The sequence below is a fragment of the Sarcophilus harrisii genome, chromosome 5 (assembly GCF_902635505.1).
Source record: "Sarcophilus harrisii chromosome 5, mSarHar1.11, whole genome shotgun sequence".
Taxonomy (NCBI): domain Eukaryota; kingdom Metazoa; phylum Chordata; class Mammalia; order Dasyuromorphia; family Dasyuridae; genus Sarcophilus; species Sarcophilus harrisii.
Window position 1 is genome coordinate 190,491,129 of NC_045430.1, and position 16,920 is coordinate 190,508,048.

Below are 16,920 nucleotides of genomic sequence, written 5' to 3' on the forward strand. Positions count from 1 at the left end.
CTCTGGACAAGTCACTAACCCTGTTTCCCTCAGTTTCCTCATCTGTAAAATGAGCTGAAGAAGGAAACAGCAGACCCCTCCAAGGTCTTTGCCAAGAAAGGCCTATTAAAAGTCAGACATGACTGAATAATAGATTATTTTAAAAGACTCACAGAATATAAGAAATCTAAGGCCTGTTCTGTAGGGTGACAAACGACTCTTCACAGGCGGCAAAATGGAAAGAGAGATGCATGTGGAGACAGAAAAGCTAGGTCCAAATCTTGGCTCTGCCACTGTGTTGTCAATTAATTTATTTGAGCCTCAGTTTACTTATCTGTCAAACGAGAAGGATGGATTTACAAATCTAAGATCTTGTTGACCTCTATCCCAGATACCATTCACAGAGAAAGATTTTAAAACTGTAAGAATACAACATAAAACATGAACTGTACAACACAAGGCAAAGGAAGTGTTAATGAAAGCAAGATTTTGCCAGCTTTTTCCCAGTGTCCAAAATCCCTCCAGATTAAGTGCTCACAGAGAGGTGGGAATAGCATTTCATTCTCACCCTGTTATTTTACTTAATTCTCCAGTGAGTTCCTAAAGGTTAAAATAGAAATCATGTTCAAATGACCACAAACTGACTTCCCCAGGAAACCACAAGTTCAGCAGGTGAATCATCAGCAACTTGGGAAAGATGTGGTCAGTCTGAGATTAATAGGAAAATGAAAAGTGGCCACAATGAAGTTTCCCTGCCAAACCCAACAGGAGGGGGGGAAAGGAGGAAGGAGGAAGACAAGGTTAAAAACAATTTCTCAGCAGCGATTCCTTTTTAGATAAAAGGAATTTTCTCCTTGATTCCCTCGTAAGTTTGTCCAATTCTTAAGTAAAAAAAAAAATCTCTAATCAGTCGACAAGCATTTATGAAGCTATTCTTAGGTATTAAGTACTAGGAAAACAAATAGAAATAACAAGACAGACGCTGCTCTCAAGGAGCTCACATTCAAATGGGGGAAACAGGTAAAAAGAAACTGAAAGGCAAGTGGGGAAGAAAGTTGTGGGGAAAGGGCAGAATTCTCAGTGCAGCCTGAAGAGGAATGAGACATGACTGGTCTGAGTGCCCTCCTCCTTAAATGAAGGTCCTGGAAGGAACCATCCTATCAGAGGGAAAAATCACAGAGATAGAATTCCAGGGGAGTGAGGTCCAGGATGGAAAATTGGGGCTTAGGAGAAATTTGGAGGGTAGCCTGTACAAAATGTAAATATTATACCAAAGAGCCTTCCTGCCTTACTCGCCTTCATCCATCTGTCATGTTTCAACCGGTGGTTGGATTTATTCTTTGCCATGAATCAGATGACCTGGGCTCTGTTCCAAGATATGTCACAGATCAACAGAAAGATAACAGCCCCATTTCTTGATCTGTACGCCCTATGATCTCTTTTGTTTAGAGAAGCAAACAAGTTAACAAGCAAAAGCATGTACTTCATTAACTGTGCAAAGATGCTCCAAGGATTGATAATTATTGTTTGTAAAATGCCTTAGGGCCACAAAATGATGCTATAGTATTTATAATGTGTACACATTTAATATAATCTTTCAAAAAGATCAATGAGAAATATCTTACTAAACTACCAAAATCTTAGGCGTCATTTATGCCCTTCAGGATGTGTAGTAAAAATTAGCATGAGATCCTACATTTAGAGCTCGAATGAACCTTAAATTAACCATTCGTTTTACAGATTAGTTAGGTCTGACAGGTAAGGAATATATGCAAATGTTTTAGAATCTGGGCCTTCAGACTCTAGCCAGGAGATACAGCAAACAGAATCAGGAAGAGCTGAGAGCAAAGACCTAATCTCAGACTATCCACTAGCTATGTGACCCTGGAAACCACTCGACTCTTTGCCTCAGTTTCCTCAACTGTATATTGGGAATAACAGCATCTACCTCAGTGTTATTTTAAGAATCAACTGAGATGATGTTTGTCAACTGCTTAGCACAGTTCCTGGCACAGAGCAGAAGCTAAAATATTTAAATGCTTGTTCCCCATTTCTTGCCTTCCAAGTTCAATGCTCTATTTGCTGCACTATGCTATTTCTCAGTCTATCTTAAAGGGCTTCGATCTAGATTTATTTCTCCAGTGTTCTAATTTTCTCCCCAAGGCATGAGATTCCTACCCAGTGTAAAAGAATCCCCTAATCAACATACAAATATCTGTATCAATTTATCCCCAAAGATGGATCTTCCTTCTATTGTCAAGCCCCTTCAGCTCCAAAAAGTACTAAGGAGAGAAAGTACTCAACTGTAGGCAAAGCCAGCCCGCTGGAATGACTTGAAAGCTGAATTTGGAATCAAGAGAATCTGAGTTTTCCTGACACATAACTGGCTGTGAGACGTGGATAAGTAAACAAGCATTTGTTTAAAGCTTACTGTGGGCTAAAAGGCAAAAAAAACAAAAACAAAAACAAAAACCCAAAAAACAAAAAACAGTCTTGACTTTCAAGAAAAATCACAATATAATTGAGAACATGGAATACACACACACACACACACACACACACACACACATATATTATATACACATAAGATACAGTCAATTCTGGTATAACTAAACATATGTACTCTTAAAAATTACCAAACTATGCAAAACTATACAATAAAAACCATAGGACTTATGGGGAAAATGGGGTTGGGCAACAACACTGAAAAATCTCATCAGTGACATAAAAAGTAGAAGAAATTAATTTAAAACTTAACAATTTTAGGGGCAGCTAGATGGAGCAGTGGATAAAGCACCCGCCCTGAAGTCAGGAGGACCTGAGTTCAAATGTGACCTCAGACACTCAACACTTCCTAGCTTTGTGACCCTGGGCAAGTCACTTAACCCTAATTTCCTCAGGGAAAAAAAAAAGGAACGATTTTATAGCTATTAAATGATTAATACATAAATAATATGATAAGTAGCTTTGACCTCAGACTCTGGGGTTCAGGTCAACCTTCCTCCACCCACAGTTCCAACTACATTCAAAAACATAATACAAATATGTTATTCATCTTGAAAAAGATCTTAAGTTTTGTTGGAGAAGTGGGCTTAGGATGGGTTGTAGCTTGTGAATTAAAATGTTATCATCCAGCCCTGGATAAGATGGTAAATGAGGGAGTAATTGGTGTTTGAGGGGTGTGCATTTTGTGCTCGGTTCTGCTAGATGTGCTTTTCTGTTTCAGGATAAGTAAATCAAGTAAACCTGGTATTTACATTGTACTCAAATTATCCCCTAATATATCAATCTGGTTGGAACAAATTAGTGTTTTCAAAACAAGAATTAGAACAGAACTGGTTGTGTACACAAGACAACTTGCAGGTAGTTACAGAGTATTAACACTGAGCATTGGGAAAGGCTCCTTAAAAAAGGTGGAATTTTAGCTCAGATTCAAGGAGGTCAGGGAAGCAAAGAGGTTGAAAGGAGAAGGAAGAGGATCCTGACAGGCTCATGAAAATGCCCAGTGTCACAGGGTGGAGCGCCACAGATCAGAGTCACTGGGTTGTGGTGGTATGTGAACAGGATTCAAGTTTCAGTTCCTTCATCTCTCAATAGTTTCCTCATCTACAGAATGGAGGTGATAATAATAGCTGGGAATTCAGTGGATTGAGTCAGGAGACCCAAGTCCAAACACAGCCTCAGACATTCTAGCTGTGGGATCCTGGGTGAGTCATTTCACTCTGTTTGCCTCAGTTTTCTCATCAGTAAAACAAGCTGGAGAAGGAATGGCAAATCACTTATCTTTATCAAGAAAACCCCAAAAAAGGTCAGGAAGTATTAGACACAATTGAAAATGACTAAACAAACAATAAAAGTGATAACAGCTGGCATTCATATAGAGCTTTAAAGTTTGCAAAGGACTTTATAAATATTAACTCATGTAATCTTCACAAATTTCACCCTATGAAATAGGCATTATTATTATAATATCCATTTTTCAGGTGAAGTAACTTAGGCACAGAGAGGTAATGTGGCTTGCAGTGTCACACATTTGAGTGTCAAACACAGGTCTTTCTGACTCCAAGTCCTGAGTTCTATCCAATGGGTATCTGCCCTCATGGCAACACATGCCCCACAGGGTTGTAAAGAATCAAAAGAGATACTACATGTAAATGCCATGTCAATTTTAAAACACTATGCAAATGCTAGCTATTAATATAATATATAATTAATAATTATCAATATAATATATAATGTAATTAATAATTATCAATATAATACTATAATAATAGTAACCTTGGGCAAATGAGGCAATCTCTCTCAGCCTCAATTAGCTCATCCCATGTACTTTCTTCTAATCCCTTTTAGTTTTTGCCCTTTCACCGGGCCCTCTCCCCTAATCCTGAAAACCAGACAGTTATCCTTTCCACACGGTGACTTTCCCCATCACGTTTTCAACATATGATAAGAAACTGAATGGAAATTGGGAGTTCTGCTTAAGCTGGAGATGACACAGGCAGGCCAGTGGATGAAAGAGCCTATGACCAAATACTTAACCCCAATTTTACAAGAAGGTAACCACCCCATTAAAAAAAAATATTCAAATCTCTGGTACAAGGGGAGGGCCAAAAACTCCTACCTCCACCCCACATACAGTCCCCTCCCCTGATGTGGAAGGGATATCTGTATCTCCTGCCCCCCCACCAGCAACCTCCAAGAACCCCAGAAGGCATCTACCTCAACAACACTCTCCCCCTTCTTCATATCCAACACAGCCCCTCAGGGAAGACCTCCAGTGGGGAAGAGCCAGCTGCCTTCCCACCCATACCAGACCACTTCTGGATAATGATAAACAGAGGTCCTCACAGTACAAAGTCAGGACCCCCAGAAGGCTCCAAGAACCTTTCAAGGGGATCCAGGAGGCCGAGGCCGTTTTCATCATCAAATTAAGATTCCAACTAAATAGGCTAGATTTTCTTCATATACTTCAAACAAATACTATAACAGATGGAAAGCAGATAGAGATGAGAATCTAGCTGTTATCTGCTAAGTCAGACTTGAAAGATTTGCAAAAATATATAAATCAACGCCCCTCTTCTCACAATATTTTGTTTTTAAAAAACAATTGTTTTTCATTAAAATGTGATATTTATGTGGACAGATAATGGGCTTGTTACTGTTACTTTTAAAATGAATTAATCAAAAATATTTTTAAAATTCAACAGTTTTAATTTCTAATAGGATAAATATTATATATTATTGACATTGTTGTTCAGTCCCGTCCGACTGTGATGCCATTGTGGTTTCCTTGGCAAAGACACTGAAGTGCTTTGCCATTTCCTTCTCCACAACACTTTACAGATGAGGAAACTGAGGTAAACAGGGTTAAATGACTTTTCCAGAATCACACAGCTACTAAGTATCTGAGGCCACATTTGAACTCAGGTCCTCCTGACTCCAGGGACAAAGTTCTATCCTACCTGCCCGGAGGGCTTCAATAGTTATTAAGAATATAAAGGAACCCCAAGACCAAAATGTTTGCCTTGGTTATGCATAGAATATGTCCCAACCTGCACTTGCATCTCTTTACACAGACCATACCTCCCCATATTGCCCAAGAATGTCAGAAACATGAATTTATCAAATTCTCTACTAAAATCAGTGACAAACTATATATAAAGTAGTTCCCTTTCCTAGTATCTAGTAATCCTGTCAACAAAGGAAATTAAATTAGTTTGGTGTTTATGGCTCTTTGTAAACACAACCTAACTTTGTAAAATGTTCTTAAAAAACTTTTTAAATGTTAAACTCACCATCTCTTTACTAATATTCTAGAATTTTGTCAAGAATCAAAGTCAAGCTCTCAGTCTTTAATTTGCTGATTCTAACATCTTATTAAAAATTTTTTTTTAATTTTAATTTTAAATTTATCCCCCTCCAATCCTGCAGCATCTCACCTGCGCCTCAGAGGTCACTGGAAGTGGTTGAGCAATGATATTTGCCAGTACCTTCAGTACTAGGATTTAGGACTTAGGACTGGGACCATTTACATCAACTCCTCAAGGACAGCTAGTGGTCTCTTACTAATTCAAGTAAGCATCCCTTGCTTATATGGGGGGTGGGGAAGGGGGGTCATCTCATCAGCCACTTTTATCTTGCTCTAGATTCTAGAGTGGACAAAGCACTAGACCAGGGAGTCAGTAAGATCTGGGTGGCTAAATGGCACAATAGATAGAAGACTTTAACATCTTTCTGAGATCAAATTAGGTCTCAGATACTTCCTGACTCTGATCCTGGGAAAGTAACTCAACCCTCTTTGCCTCTGTTTCTCATCCGTAAAATGAGTTGGAAAAAGAAATGTCAAAGCACTCCAGTCTATTTGCCAAGAAAACTCCAGATAGGGCCATGAAGAATCAGATGTGGCTCAACACAAGTTGTAGGTATCTGAACCAAGATTTAAAAGCAGAATGTCTGACTCCAATCAAGTGCTTTTCTATTGCATATTATAATGTCCTTTTTGCAACATACTCTGATGACAAAATTTATTGTTTCAGATGTTACTAATATTCACCCAAATGTCTCCCATTATGCTTCCTCTCTGGTTGCTAAATTTATATTAATTATATTAGTATATATTATTAATATGGTATATAGCATGTTACATTAAGTTGATAACAAAAATCATAATAATAATATAAATTAATCTATGCTATCAAATAACTATATTTATTTATAGTGTTAATCTGTTCTACACTCATTTTCTGCCCCTTTATTTATCCAGTAAGTTTTGAATAAGGTATACTCACTTTTCTGAAGTCACATTACAGTGACTTCAGTGACAATAGACAATAGACAATAGTAAGGTGTCCTTAATATTTCTGAGGTCAAATTTGCTTCTGTTAGTATCTCGAGTATACCTTGCTTATTAACCACACCACATATTTAGTGTATAGACCTCTGGGGCCAGGAGTATTGGTCTTCTTCCTTAAATTTTTGTCTCCTAAGAGTTTCTACTCTGTATTATGTCTAGCTTAGAAGATAGACATATCTCTCTACTTCTCCCTTCCTTTTCAGTTTAAATCCCCCTCTAAATCTCTCACAGACAATTAAGTACTTGCCTACCCTTGTTGGGTACATTTCACCTCTGGCCAGGACCCTATCATTCTTCTTATTTCAAGCAGCTTTCTTACTTCCCACTGAGCAATGAAACAGCTCCTGTAGAAAGCCTTAAAGCTAAACTGACTGGGCAAGTGAATTCTTATATCCTCTCGTGTACACAAAATATACTCAAAACTTCCTTTTGGGAAGGCCAGAAACAATCATAGGCAAGCAGAATTGCTGAATTTATTATATAAAAAGAAAAGTAATTTGTACATAATCCTAATCCTCTCTTCTTTTCAACTGTATATATGAACATGATCATGTTATGTGATGTCTATTAAGTGCAAAATTTTTAAAAGGGAGAAAAACCCTAACAATTTCTTTTCTCAAGCTTTTAATTGTATCTCAGCCTTTATCAGCTGAGAATCTGGTTTTCTACATCACTGAGAAGAATGAAGACATCCAACTTTCCTCCCTCACTTGAAAAATATCTTTTCCCACTTCTTCCTCTTTCCTTTTCATCTTAGCAAATGAGGTTTTACTCTTTGCCAAAAGTTCTATCTACCACATGAGCCTCTGAATATGTATAGCAGAAACAAAGCTGAACTCTGAGACAGACTTGAGTTCAAATTTTAGCTCTGATACTAGCAGCTACTGACCTCCAAGAATGATGTTATAGATACAGAGATGCTGTCAAGTGAAAGATGATCCCATAAGGATCAGAAGAAGAGACAAATAATGATGATGGCTGGCTGCCTGCTGCAGGGCATATTATTTAGAGACAGTGTCTGTTCTTCACTCTCAAAGAGCACCAGGACATCAGGGAGGGGATGCTATGACTTGAAAACTAATTGGATTTAAGAGAGGGAGGTCTGTGCAAAATCACCAGCCTCAACTTCCTCTTCCAGAGCCATCTGGGTCCAGTGGCCAGATATAGATCAGGATGACTGGAGATGGCTAACAATAAAGAAGGCCTTTCTTCCTGGGGCATGTATCCAGGGCATGACAGGGAACCTACCAAAACTTGTCAAACTGGATCAATTCTGGTGATCACGTGGGCACAAATTACAAAATCAGAAAGCACCAAGGAAGCACTGCCAAAGATTATGAAGCTTTTGGCAAGGACCTGAATACCTTCGGGACATGGATAGTATTTTCATCCCTATGCTCATCAAAGGCAAGGGATTCAAAAGAAAAAATAAAATACAGAAAGAGTTGCTGGTTAAGAAAATGGTGTCTGAAAATGGGAATCGGATTTTTGGAACACAGGTCTATATTGGAAAAATGGATTTTTTCCTGGGGAAGAATGAAATGCACCTTAGAAACTAGTAGGAATATATTTACCTGGTCTAGCAAACAATAGAAAAGAGAGGCAGTGAGAGATAATAGACTCAATACCAAGTTAAATACCATAACTATAATATAGGAAAGAGAACAAGATATTTTCATTCATAGGGGATCTCATTCAAGTATGAACCCAATATTCCTAATTTTCTTATCATCCTTTTTTTTTGATAAATCACATACCCATTTTGACCTTATCTCAATATATGGTTGGTCTACACCTACTTTCTGCCATACTATTTTCCAGATTTCTCAAAAGGTTTTGTTAAATAGTGCGTTCTTAACCCAGAAGCTGGAGTCTTTGGGTTTATTGAAAGGAGCCAATATTAAAATCCATCATCTCAAATGTCTCTAACACAAGTACAGATAATATTGTGTAAGTGAGAGTAATCAAAATTCTAATACTTGCATAGGGGAAAAAAGAAAAGTCTGACTTTCCTAGGTCCCACTGAAACCTGGTGGAGTAAGACCTATCAATGGAAGGTTTCTAGAGGTGTGTACCTTAGTCAAGGGTAAATGTGGTAGTAGAGTAGCATGTTACTCATATCCCAAAAAACACAAGTGAATGGTGAAGTGCATTCATGCACTTGGGCGAAGCTAAATGGGGGCAGAAACCAAAGGTACGGACCACCTGCCCAGGTAGAGGAAACAAGGACTCTAAAGGAATCATAAGCCTTGCATAGAAGCATGACACAATATGATGGCAATCTCCATTATACACACACCTGTTGGAATCTCTATTAAAGAAAGGAGAACCAAAACATTTCTGACTTATCTTAATGTTGATTTCAAACATGTTTAACATATACTGGATTACTTTCCATCTAGGGGAGGATATGAGGGGAAGGGAGGGAGAAAAAAATTTGGAATGCAAGGTTTTGCAAGAGTGGATGTTGGAAACTATCTGTGTATGTTTTGAAAATAAAAAGCTTAAATTTTTTTTCAAATAAAATTTAAAAAGTAAGAGCAAAAAACAAGGGGGAAAGTCAATTCTGGATGTGATTCTCAACAACTAGATAAGGGATCAGCTGTTAGAGTGGAAACATATTGTTTAACATATATTTTAACAGAGTGGAGCCACAAAGAATCGGATGTGACAAAAAATAACAAAAAAAACCCAGAAAATCCAATATAAATGTAAATTATCATTATTCCTACTGACTCATCTTTCTCCTCCTCTATATTCCTTCCTCGACATTGCTAAAACAATCTTTCAAATGCACTGGCAAAATCACTCAAAAGTATACTCAAATCATGGTTTTCAAATGTCTGCTGAATGAAATGACTTTTGAGGCAGTCAAGCCGGTGTTTAGCACTCTGGCTTCCCCCTAATTATCCATATTGATTTCACAGCATTCCTCTCCTCCCTATACTCCAGACTTCCCCGACTTCTGCCTCGGTGACTTTGCATACAACAATCTCTTGGCCTGGAATAATCTCTCTGCCTTCTACCATCTTTTCCTTCCTTTTAGGCTCAACAGCTACCTCCAAGAATCCCTCTGATTATCCCTACTAAACAGGATTTTATTCTCTCTATTTTATCTCTCTTGCACGTAATCATTTTCTAACTTACATCACACTTAGTTATATACAAGTGTTCTTTCCGGCCTCCCAGAGTAACCTCGCCCTGAAGACGTAGACCATGTGGTTTTTCCTCATAGTGAACTGATGTTTGTTCAAATGAAAAAGAAATCTCAGGTATCAAAGAGAGGCAGGAACACCTCCCAGAAAATGTGAATCCTCGAGATCTCTCAGCTGTCCACTCTCCATTTTTATTTTTGTGCAAATGGTATCACCTGAGGCAAATTCTACAGATCATGTGTGTCCATCAACTGTAGACCGCTTAAATCAAAATGTTGAAATGTCAACCTAGGTCTAAGGAACATCATGAAAATGTTTTCTCAGACACTGCACACAGCAACAGTAACATTGTACAAGGATCAATTATGACAGACTCAGCAACGCAATAATCCAAGATAACTCCAAGGGACTCATGATGGAAAATGCCATCCACATCTAAAGAATGATGGAGTCCGAACAAAGAACAAAGCATACTTTTTTCACTGTTTTTTCCTTCTTTTGTGTGGTTTTTCCCTTTTGTTGAGTCTTCCTTCATAACATGACTAATGAAACACATTTAACATGATTGTCTATGCTTAATCTATATCAGATTACTTGCTGTCTTGAGAAGGGGGGAGGTAAAGGAGGGAAGGAGAAAAATTTGGAGCTCAAAATCTTACAAAGAAGAATGTTGAAAGCTATCTTGACATGTGATTGGAAAAAAATACTATTAATTTTTTAAAAAGTGTTCTCAGAAGATGAATCACTAAAAGGGTAAAAAAAAATTGATCATCTCTTAGAGACATTTATTCCATTGTCTCCCACATTTTTATATCTGCTCTAAAGGACTGGGGACACAACTCTATGGCCCATAATAATTATGGTTTGGAGGAATAAAAGAGCTATTTCCTATCAAATCAAACAAAAAACAACTTCCTGACCCAAGTCTTTCTCTCTTCTCATACCACCTTCCTCCCATATTAGCCCATAACAGAGAACAGCTTTGATGATAAAAAAAAAGGGGGGGGGGACCTGAGTTAAATTTACTATACCACCATTCCTGTTCATGATATCCACCATCACTGAACTTTATCATTTCATCATTACAGGTGCCAATCTCTTAGAAGCTTTTCTGTATACAGAAGTATACCTTCACACCCCCACCCACCCCCAACATTGTCCTCTCAAGCCCAACTTTTATTAACTATAATACAACTGGGGATGGGCCCTACTTTCTTATTTGATCCTGGTTCAGGGTGATTTTCACTTCTTCTACAAATCAAAGGTGCTCTAAACATATATGTAGTATTTGTAAAATGTGTTTAGCCCTACAAATGAAATACTACAGTTACTGTATAAATTCACCCACTCACATACTTTAATAAATTCAAATGTACCCCTTCCAAAAGAAATTCTGGAGGGGGATCCCCTTGGGATACCCCTAATATTCCATAGGTTTCTCACCCTTTCTCTTACCATTGTTGGCCACCCTTTTTCTTCCCAGTTCCTCATAGACACTAACCAAATACATCTGAGTTTGGTGCTCATTTAAGGCTCACAGTTTAGTGCTATTTGTGGAGGAAATGAGCAATATTATTATTTTGAAAAGTATTCAGGGTAGCTAGGTGGTGCAGTGGAGAGAGCACCAGCCCTGAAGTTCAAATATGGCCTCAGACACTTTAACACTTCCTAGCTGTGTGTTAACTCCAGTTGCCTCAGCAAAAAATAATTTAAAAAAAAATAATTAATTTAAAAAATAAAAAATGTATCCATTTTAATATGCAATTAATGGCACAATTATTTCTAAAGAATCCACCTGATAGTCTCCCTCTCCACCCCCAGCTCTTAGTCCTTAAATGAAAGGTTCTTCCTCCACCATGAGTACTATGCTCTCAGGAAATCCATAATGCCCACTCCCCAGTTAAATAGAGCTGATAGACAAAAATCCTACCTTTTACATCTTTTCCCAAAGGCCAATAGATATGCTTATCCTGTCCCTGCACATAATAGTACTCAGATCCCACCAGGAAAATCACTTTACATGAATGATCTCATTTGATCTTCACAATCACTATCGGCAAGTTTAAGTAGTTGTAGCTCTACTAAGAAGAAAACAGAGGTAACTTGTTCAAGGTTTACAGCAAATAAATAGTTTTGTAAGAATCTTAACTCCAGACTTCCAATCCTTTCTTTCTACTAGTGGTAAAATTAAGACCTCACACAAGCCTGAAGTCTTTGGAATAAGAATATACAGTTTCAGCTTCACCCCATGGAAACACTCCCATCAATCAAATACTATATTACACACTAGGCACAACAGTGAATAGGACTATTTTTTTTCCCCTTTTTAAACTTTAAAAAATTTTAATAGCATTTTATTTTTTCAAAAACATGCAAAGATAGTTTTCAACATTCACCTTTGCAGAAACTTGTGTTTTTATTGTGTTCCATTTTTTTCTTCCTCTCCACACCCCCAAGATGGCAAGCAACCTGATATAGGTTAAACGTGCAATTCTTCTAAACATATTTCCATATTCATCATGCTACACGTGGAAAAAAAATCAGAACAAAAGGGAAAAATTTAAAAAAAAAGCAAACAACAATAACAAAAAAAAAAGAGAGAGAAAATACTATACTTCAGTCCATATTTTTCTCTTTGGATGTGGATGGCACTTTCCATTTCAAGTCTATTGGAATTGAAGAGGACTATTCTTTTAAGAGCTTGTGATCTGGCTAGAAGAGATAATATATACATGTATTTTAGAAACTGAGGGGGATCTGACAATCTTTTAGTGCCCGGATCACTAAAGACTAAAACTCACAGAGAACCTAAATTGGAAAAAAAAAGTTTTTTCATTTGAGAATTTTTTTTCCGTGAAATGTCAGATACTCTTGGTCCCTAAAACACACATCCATATATGTTTTGTCTCAGTCTCAAGAGAACTATCAAGAAAAGACTTCAAGTCTAAATTAATGTTTGAATTGATCCTCAAGGGAAATGAAGGATTGTAGTAGGCAAAGTTGAGGAAGAAGGACATTCCAGCATGGGAGACAACTAATGGAAAGCCCCGTTTATCATATTTGAATAACAGTAAAACTAATTTGACTTAATGGACCATAGAGAGCATAAGCAACTTGAGGAATTTCTATTCTGGAGGATTTTAGATGCCTAAATTGTTTATATTTGCTCCTTGAAATAACAAGGAGACACTTTATTGAAGTCACTTTGATAGCCTCGTGGAAGATGGATTGAACAAAGAAGACTTGAAGTGAAAAGTGGTGAAGCAAAAAGAAGGAGCCGTGTGAATGGGGTTGGGAGGGGAAGGAGATGGTGCTATAGTAGAGACTGAAACAAATGACTGCTGCAATGACTGAGAAAGGGGGGAGAAAAGGCAACACACCAAACTTGTGGGACTATGGGTAAATGTAGTTGGGATAACCTCTAATATCCCAGAGACTTCTGTCCCGAGGATGCTTCTCTTTTCTATAAGTGATCTCATAAGCTCCCATGAATTAATTTAATAACCATCTCTATGCTGATGATCCTCAAATCTACCTATTCTGCCCTAAACTCTCTGCAGACCTAGGATCTCCAATCTCCAAATGCCTTTCTAATATCTTGAACTGACTGCAGTATACATCTTAAACTCTCTCATCCCAAAAGGAATTCATCTTTCCCCTAAGCCCTTCTCTCCCTAACTTTCCTGCTACTATAAGGGCAAAACCATCCTCCTCCCTGTGTCATCCCCAACTCCTCACTATCTGTCACCTCTCAGATGGCTAAGGATGCTCTATTTCACCTTTGCACAATTTCTCAAATGTGCCCTTCTCTGCTGACACTGCCATCACTCTGATACACACCTTCATCACCTCTCTCTGACTTTAATAAGCCTGCTGGCAGGTCTGTCTGCTCTGTCTTTCCACCATTCACTCTATTCTCTAGCCACTAAAGTGATTTTCCTAAAGATTGGACTCCCTGGTGTCACCCCTACTCAAACTGCAGGGGCTCACTATTACCTTCAGAATCACATCATATTTTCTTTGGCTTTCAGTGCCCTTCATCACCTGGTCCCTTTATACCTTTCCGGTCTTCTTACACTTTAAAGCCATGTATTCTTCCATCCTGTAACACTGGCTTCATTTCGATTTCATGAACAAGACATCCGATCTCTAGCCTCCAGACATTTTCTCTGGCTGACTGGCCCTTCATTTCTTGAATGCTCTCCCTCCTTATCTCCCAGTCCCTATTAAATGCCATTACCTCTGGCATCCTTTAAGTTCCAATTAAAATGCCATCTTCTACAAGGAAGCCTTTCACAACTTCTCAATTCCAGGGCTCTCTTCCAATTATTTCCTCTTTTCCCGGCCAACAGTTTGTATTCTTCCCCATTAAACTGTGAGCTCCTTGAGGGCAAGACTGTCTTCGCATCTTTTTGTATCCCCCGTGCTTAGCAAACTGCCTGGCACGCAGTAAGTGCTTAACAAATGTTTACCGACTAACTGGAAGGGTGGTAGTGCAAAAGAAAAATAAGCACAATTTAGAGAACATGTGGGTAGGGTTGGGGGAAGAATAATGAGTTGTTTAATTTGTTATGTTAGAGATGCCCTCGAGAAATCACTCTATCAATTCTCCCGTGAAATACATAAAGAAACAGTCATTTTAAAAACTTCCTCCTTTCTTCCCTTCCCCCACTCCCAATAGCCTAGAAGAGGCTTTAAAAAGGTTTCTGGCTTAATTTCCCTACTTTGCTTCTAACTTCAGGATCCTGAGATCAAAGGAAAAACTGACCATATCCATTGGGACAAGGACCCATGCTACCTAAAAGCACCTTTCAAGAGAGGGTAGCTTCGGGAATTCTGAAAGGTGGGGGAGGAATCCTCTAGTCTGGGAAGAAAACCTGCGGTTTACACTCATCTCCAGGTGAATGAGGCAGATGACACCGCTAGGTGCCGAAAGATTGTGGGCAGAACCGGGATTGAGGACCCGCTAGGAATCCAGGGGATGGGAATTTGTAAAGTCAATGGGAAGGTGACGGAGCAGCCTTTCTAACGGGTTCCGGCCACCCCCATGCTGGGCGAAGTCACCTGAAGAGATAACTAGCCGCACCCCCCGCCCCGCACCGCACCCTCAGCCCCAGCCGGAGGTGGGCGTGCTCCCTGCTCAGGGAACGGGAAGAGCCCGCTGCCTGACCCGGACTCAGGGACTGAAAAAAGCCCGCAGGGCCACCAATGCCCGGGACAGTGACCAAAGCGCTAACTCCCTCCGCCCCTCATTGGGGCCCGACCAGACTGGGGTGCAGGTGCGCTGCGCGCGCAGCGAAGTCTGCCCCCCCCCTTCAATTCAGCAAGGAGCAGCTGCCAGGCCGACAGCCCAGGTGGGCACCGGCAGATCTTACCCGTGCGGGGATCGAAAGTGACCACGAACACGGCCACCACTTGGTCCTCCTCCTCCTCCAGAGGCAGGCGCTCGGACTGCCGCCGCAGCAGTTCCCCGGGACCGAACTCCGCCTCTTCTTCTTCTTCCTCCTCTTCCTCCTCCTCCTTCTTCTTCCCGGGCTCTGCAGCCCGCCGGGCCCCGGATGCAGGCCCGCTTCCCAGCCCCCCGCCGCCGCCCCCCGCGCCCCAACCCCGGCCGCTGGCCTGGAGCTCGGGGGCCTGCGGCAGGGATACGGCTGGGCCCTCGGCCCAGCGCAGCAGCGGCGCCTCGTCTCCCTGCTCCACCATGGCGAAGCGAGGAGGAGCCGCGGGCGGGGAGGGGGCGGGGGCAGGGGCGGGCTAGCGGGGATGCCCGGCCCGGCGGGAGGGACCCTCTCTGGCCTCGGGCTCTAGCCCTCGGCTCTCCTCCACCTCTTCTTCCTCCTCCACCCCAGCTACCCGCCCGCGCTCACCTGAGCTGGTGCTCCTCACCCAATTGGCCACCTTCCCTCCTCAGGCCAGGTGCCGCTTTCCCAGCGAGCCCTGGAGGGAAGGCACTCTTGCATTTTCCCGTTTATTTCTCTGATTGGGGCTGCGGGTCCTTGTGTATCTAAATACACACACGTGTGTAGACTGGATCATTGAAATGCGGATGGGCGTGTGGGGGCATTGTGCATGCACCATATTGTGTACAATATATACCCAGTGATAAACTGCGAGTACATACGTGATACACATATTTGATCACAGTGATATGCAGTATATAAAATACTTATGTGTATGATTTAGCATTTGAGTATAAAATACATTTAAACATGAATACTTTGCATAATACTGTATACATATTGTGTTAGATATCTATTCACTCTGTGTGTACATATATGGCATATACTTTGATGGCGTGTGTACATATTTATACATAGATAGTTATGTATCTATCTAAATATCCCGCTTTCTTTGTTTAGAAAATCCCCAGGGAGGAAAGTCCTACTACCAAAGATTAATAACTGTTCTGTAACTTACAGTCCCAGGACACCAAAATGTGTCAGAGGCTGATCTTCCCGATCTTGAGGCAGTGCTATCCACGGCGCCATACGGTCTCTCTACAGCATTCCTTTATGTAATCCAGCATATATGTATCTGTGCCCTGCATATTATAAGATACTGTCAAAGCTTTGCTAGCAAGGGGAGGTAGAACGAGGTGAGGGGGGAGTATGGGGTTGAGACAATGTCGCAAAATAATAATATTGAGCTGGGAAATTCAATTTAGATTCAATGTTTATGTGTAGGTAGTATAGGCAGTTTCCTGGAAAGAACAGCAACAGAATGGACATCAACGATCTCCTGATCCTGAAACTTTATGACCTTAAATTACTTTGACTCATTTAATTTAATTCAATCCACAGAATCATGGATTTAGAGCTGGAAAATATTTTAGAGGATATCTATCCCAAGCCTCTCTTTTACAGATTAGGAAACTGAGGCTACAAAAAGGTTAAGTGTCCAGTTCTAGGTCAACAGGTAGTAAACATCTACTTG

The 16,920-nt window shown here is 40.1% G+C and overlaps 1 protein-coding gene across 1 annotated transcript in view; it reads right to left on the reverse strand.

Annotated features, from left to right (window-relative positions):
• Positions 1–15,833, reverse strand: part of DENND11 (DENN domain containing 11) — a 46,176-nt gene extending 30,343 nt beyond the window's left edge. Inside the window, exon 1 of the mRNA XM_012551070.3 lies at positions 15,363–15,833. Coding sequence (XP_012406524.2) covers positions 15,363–15,690 — 328 coding nt within the window. The 5' untranslated portion in view covers positions 15,691–15,833. The remainder of the gene's footprint in view (positions 1–15,362) is intronic.
• Positions 15,834–16,920: the final 1,087 nt, after the last annotated feature.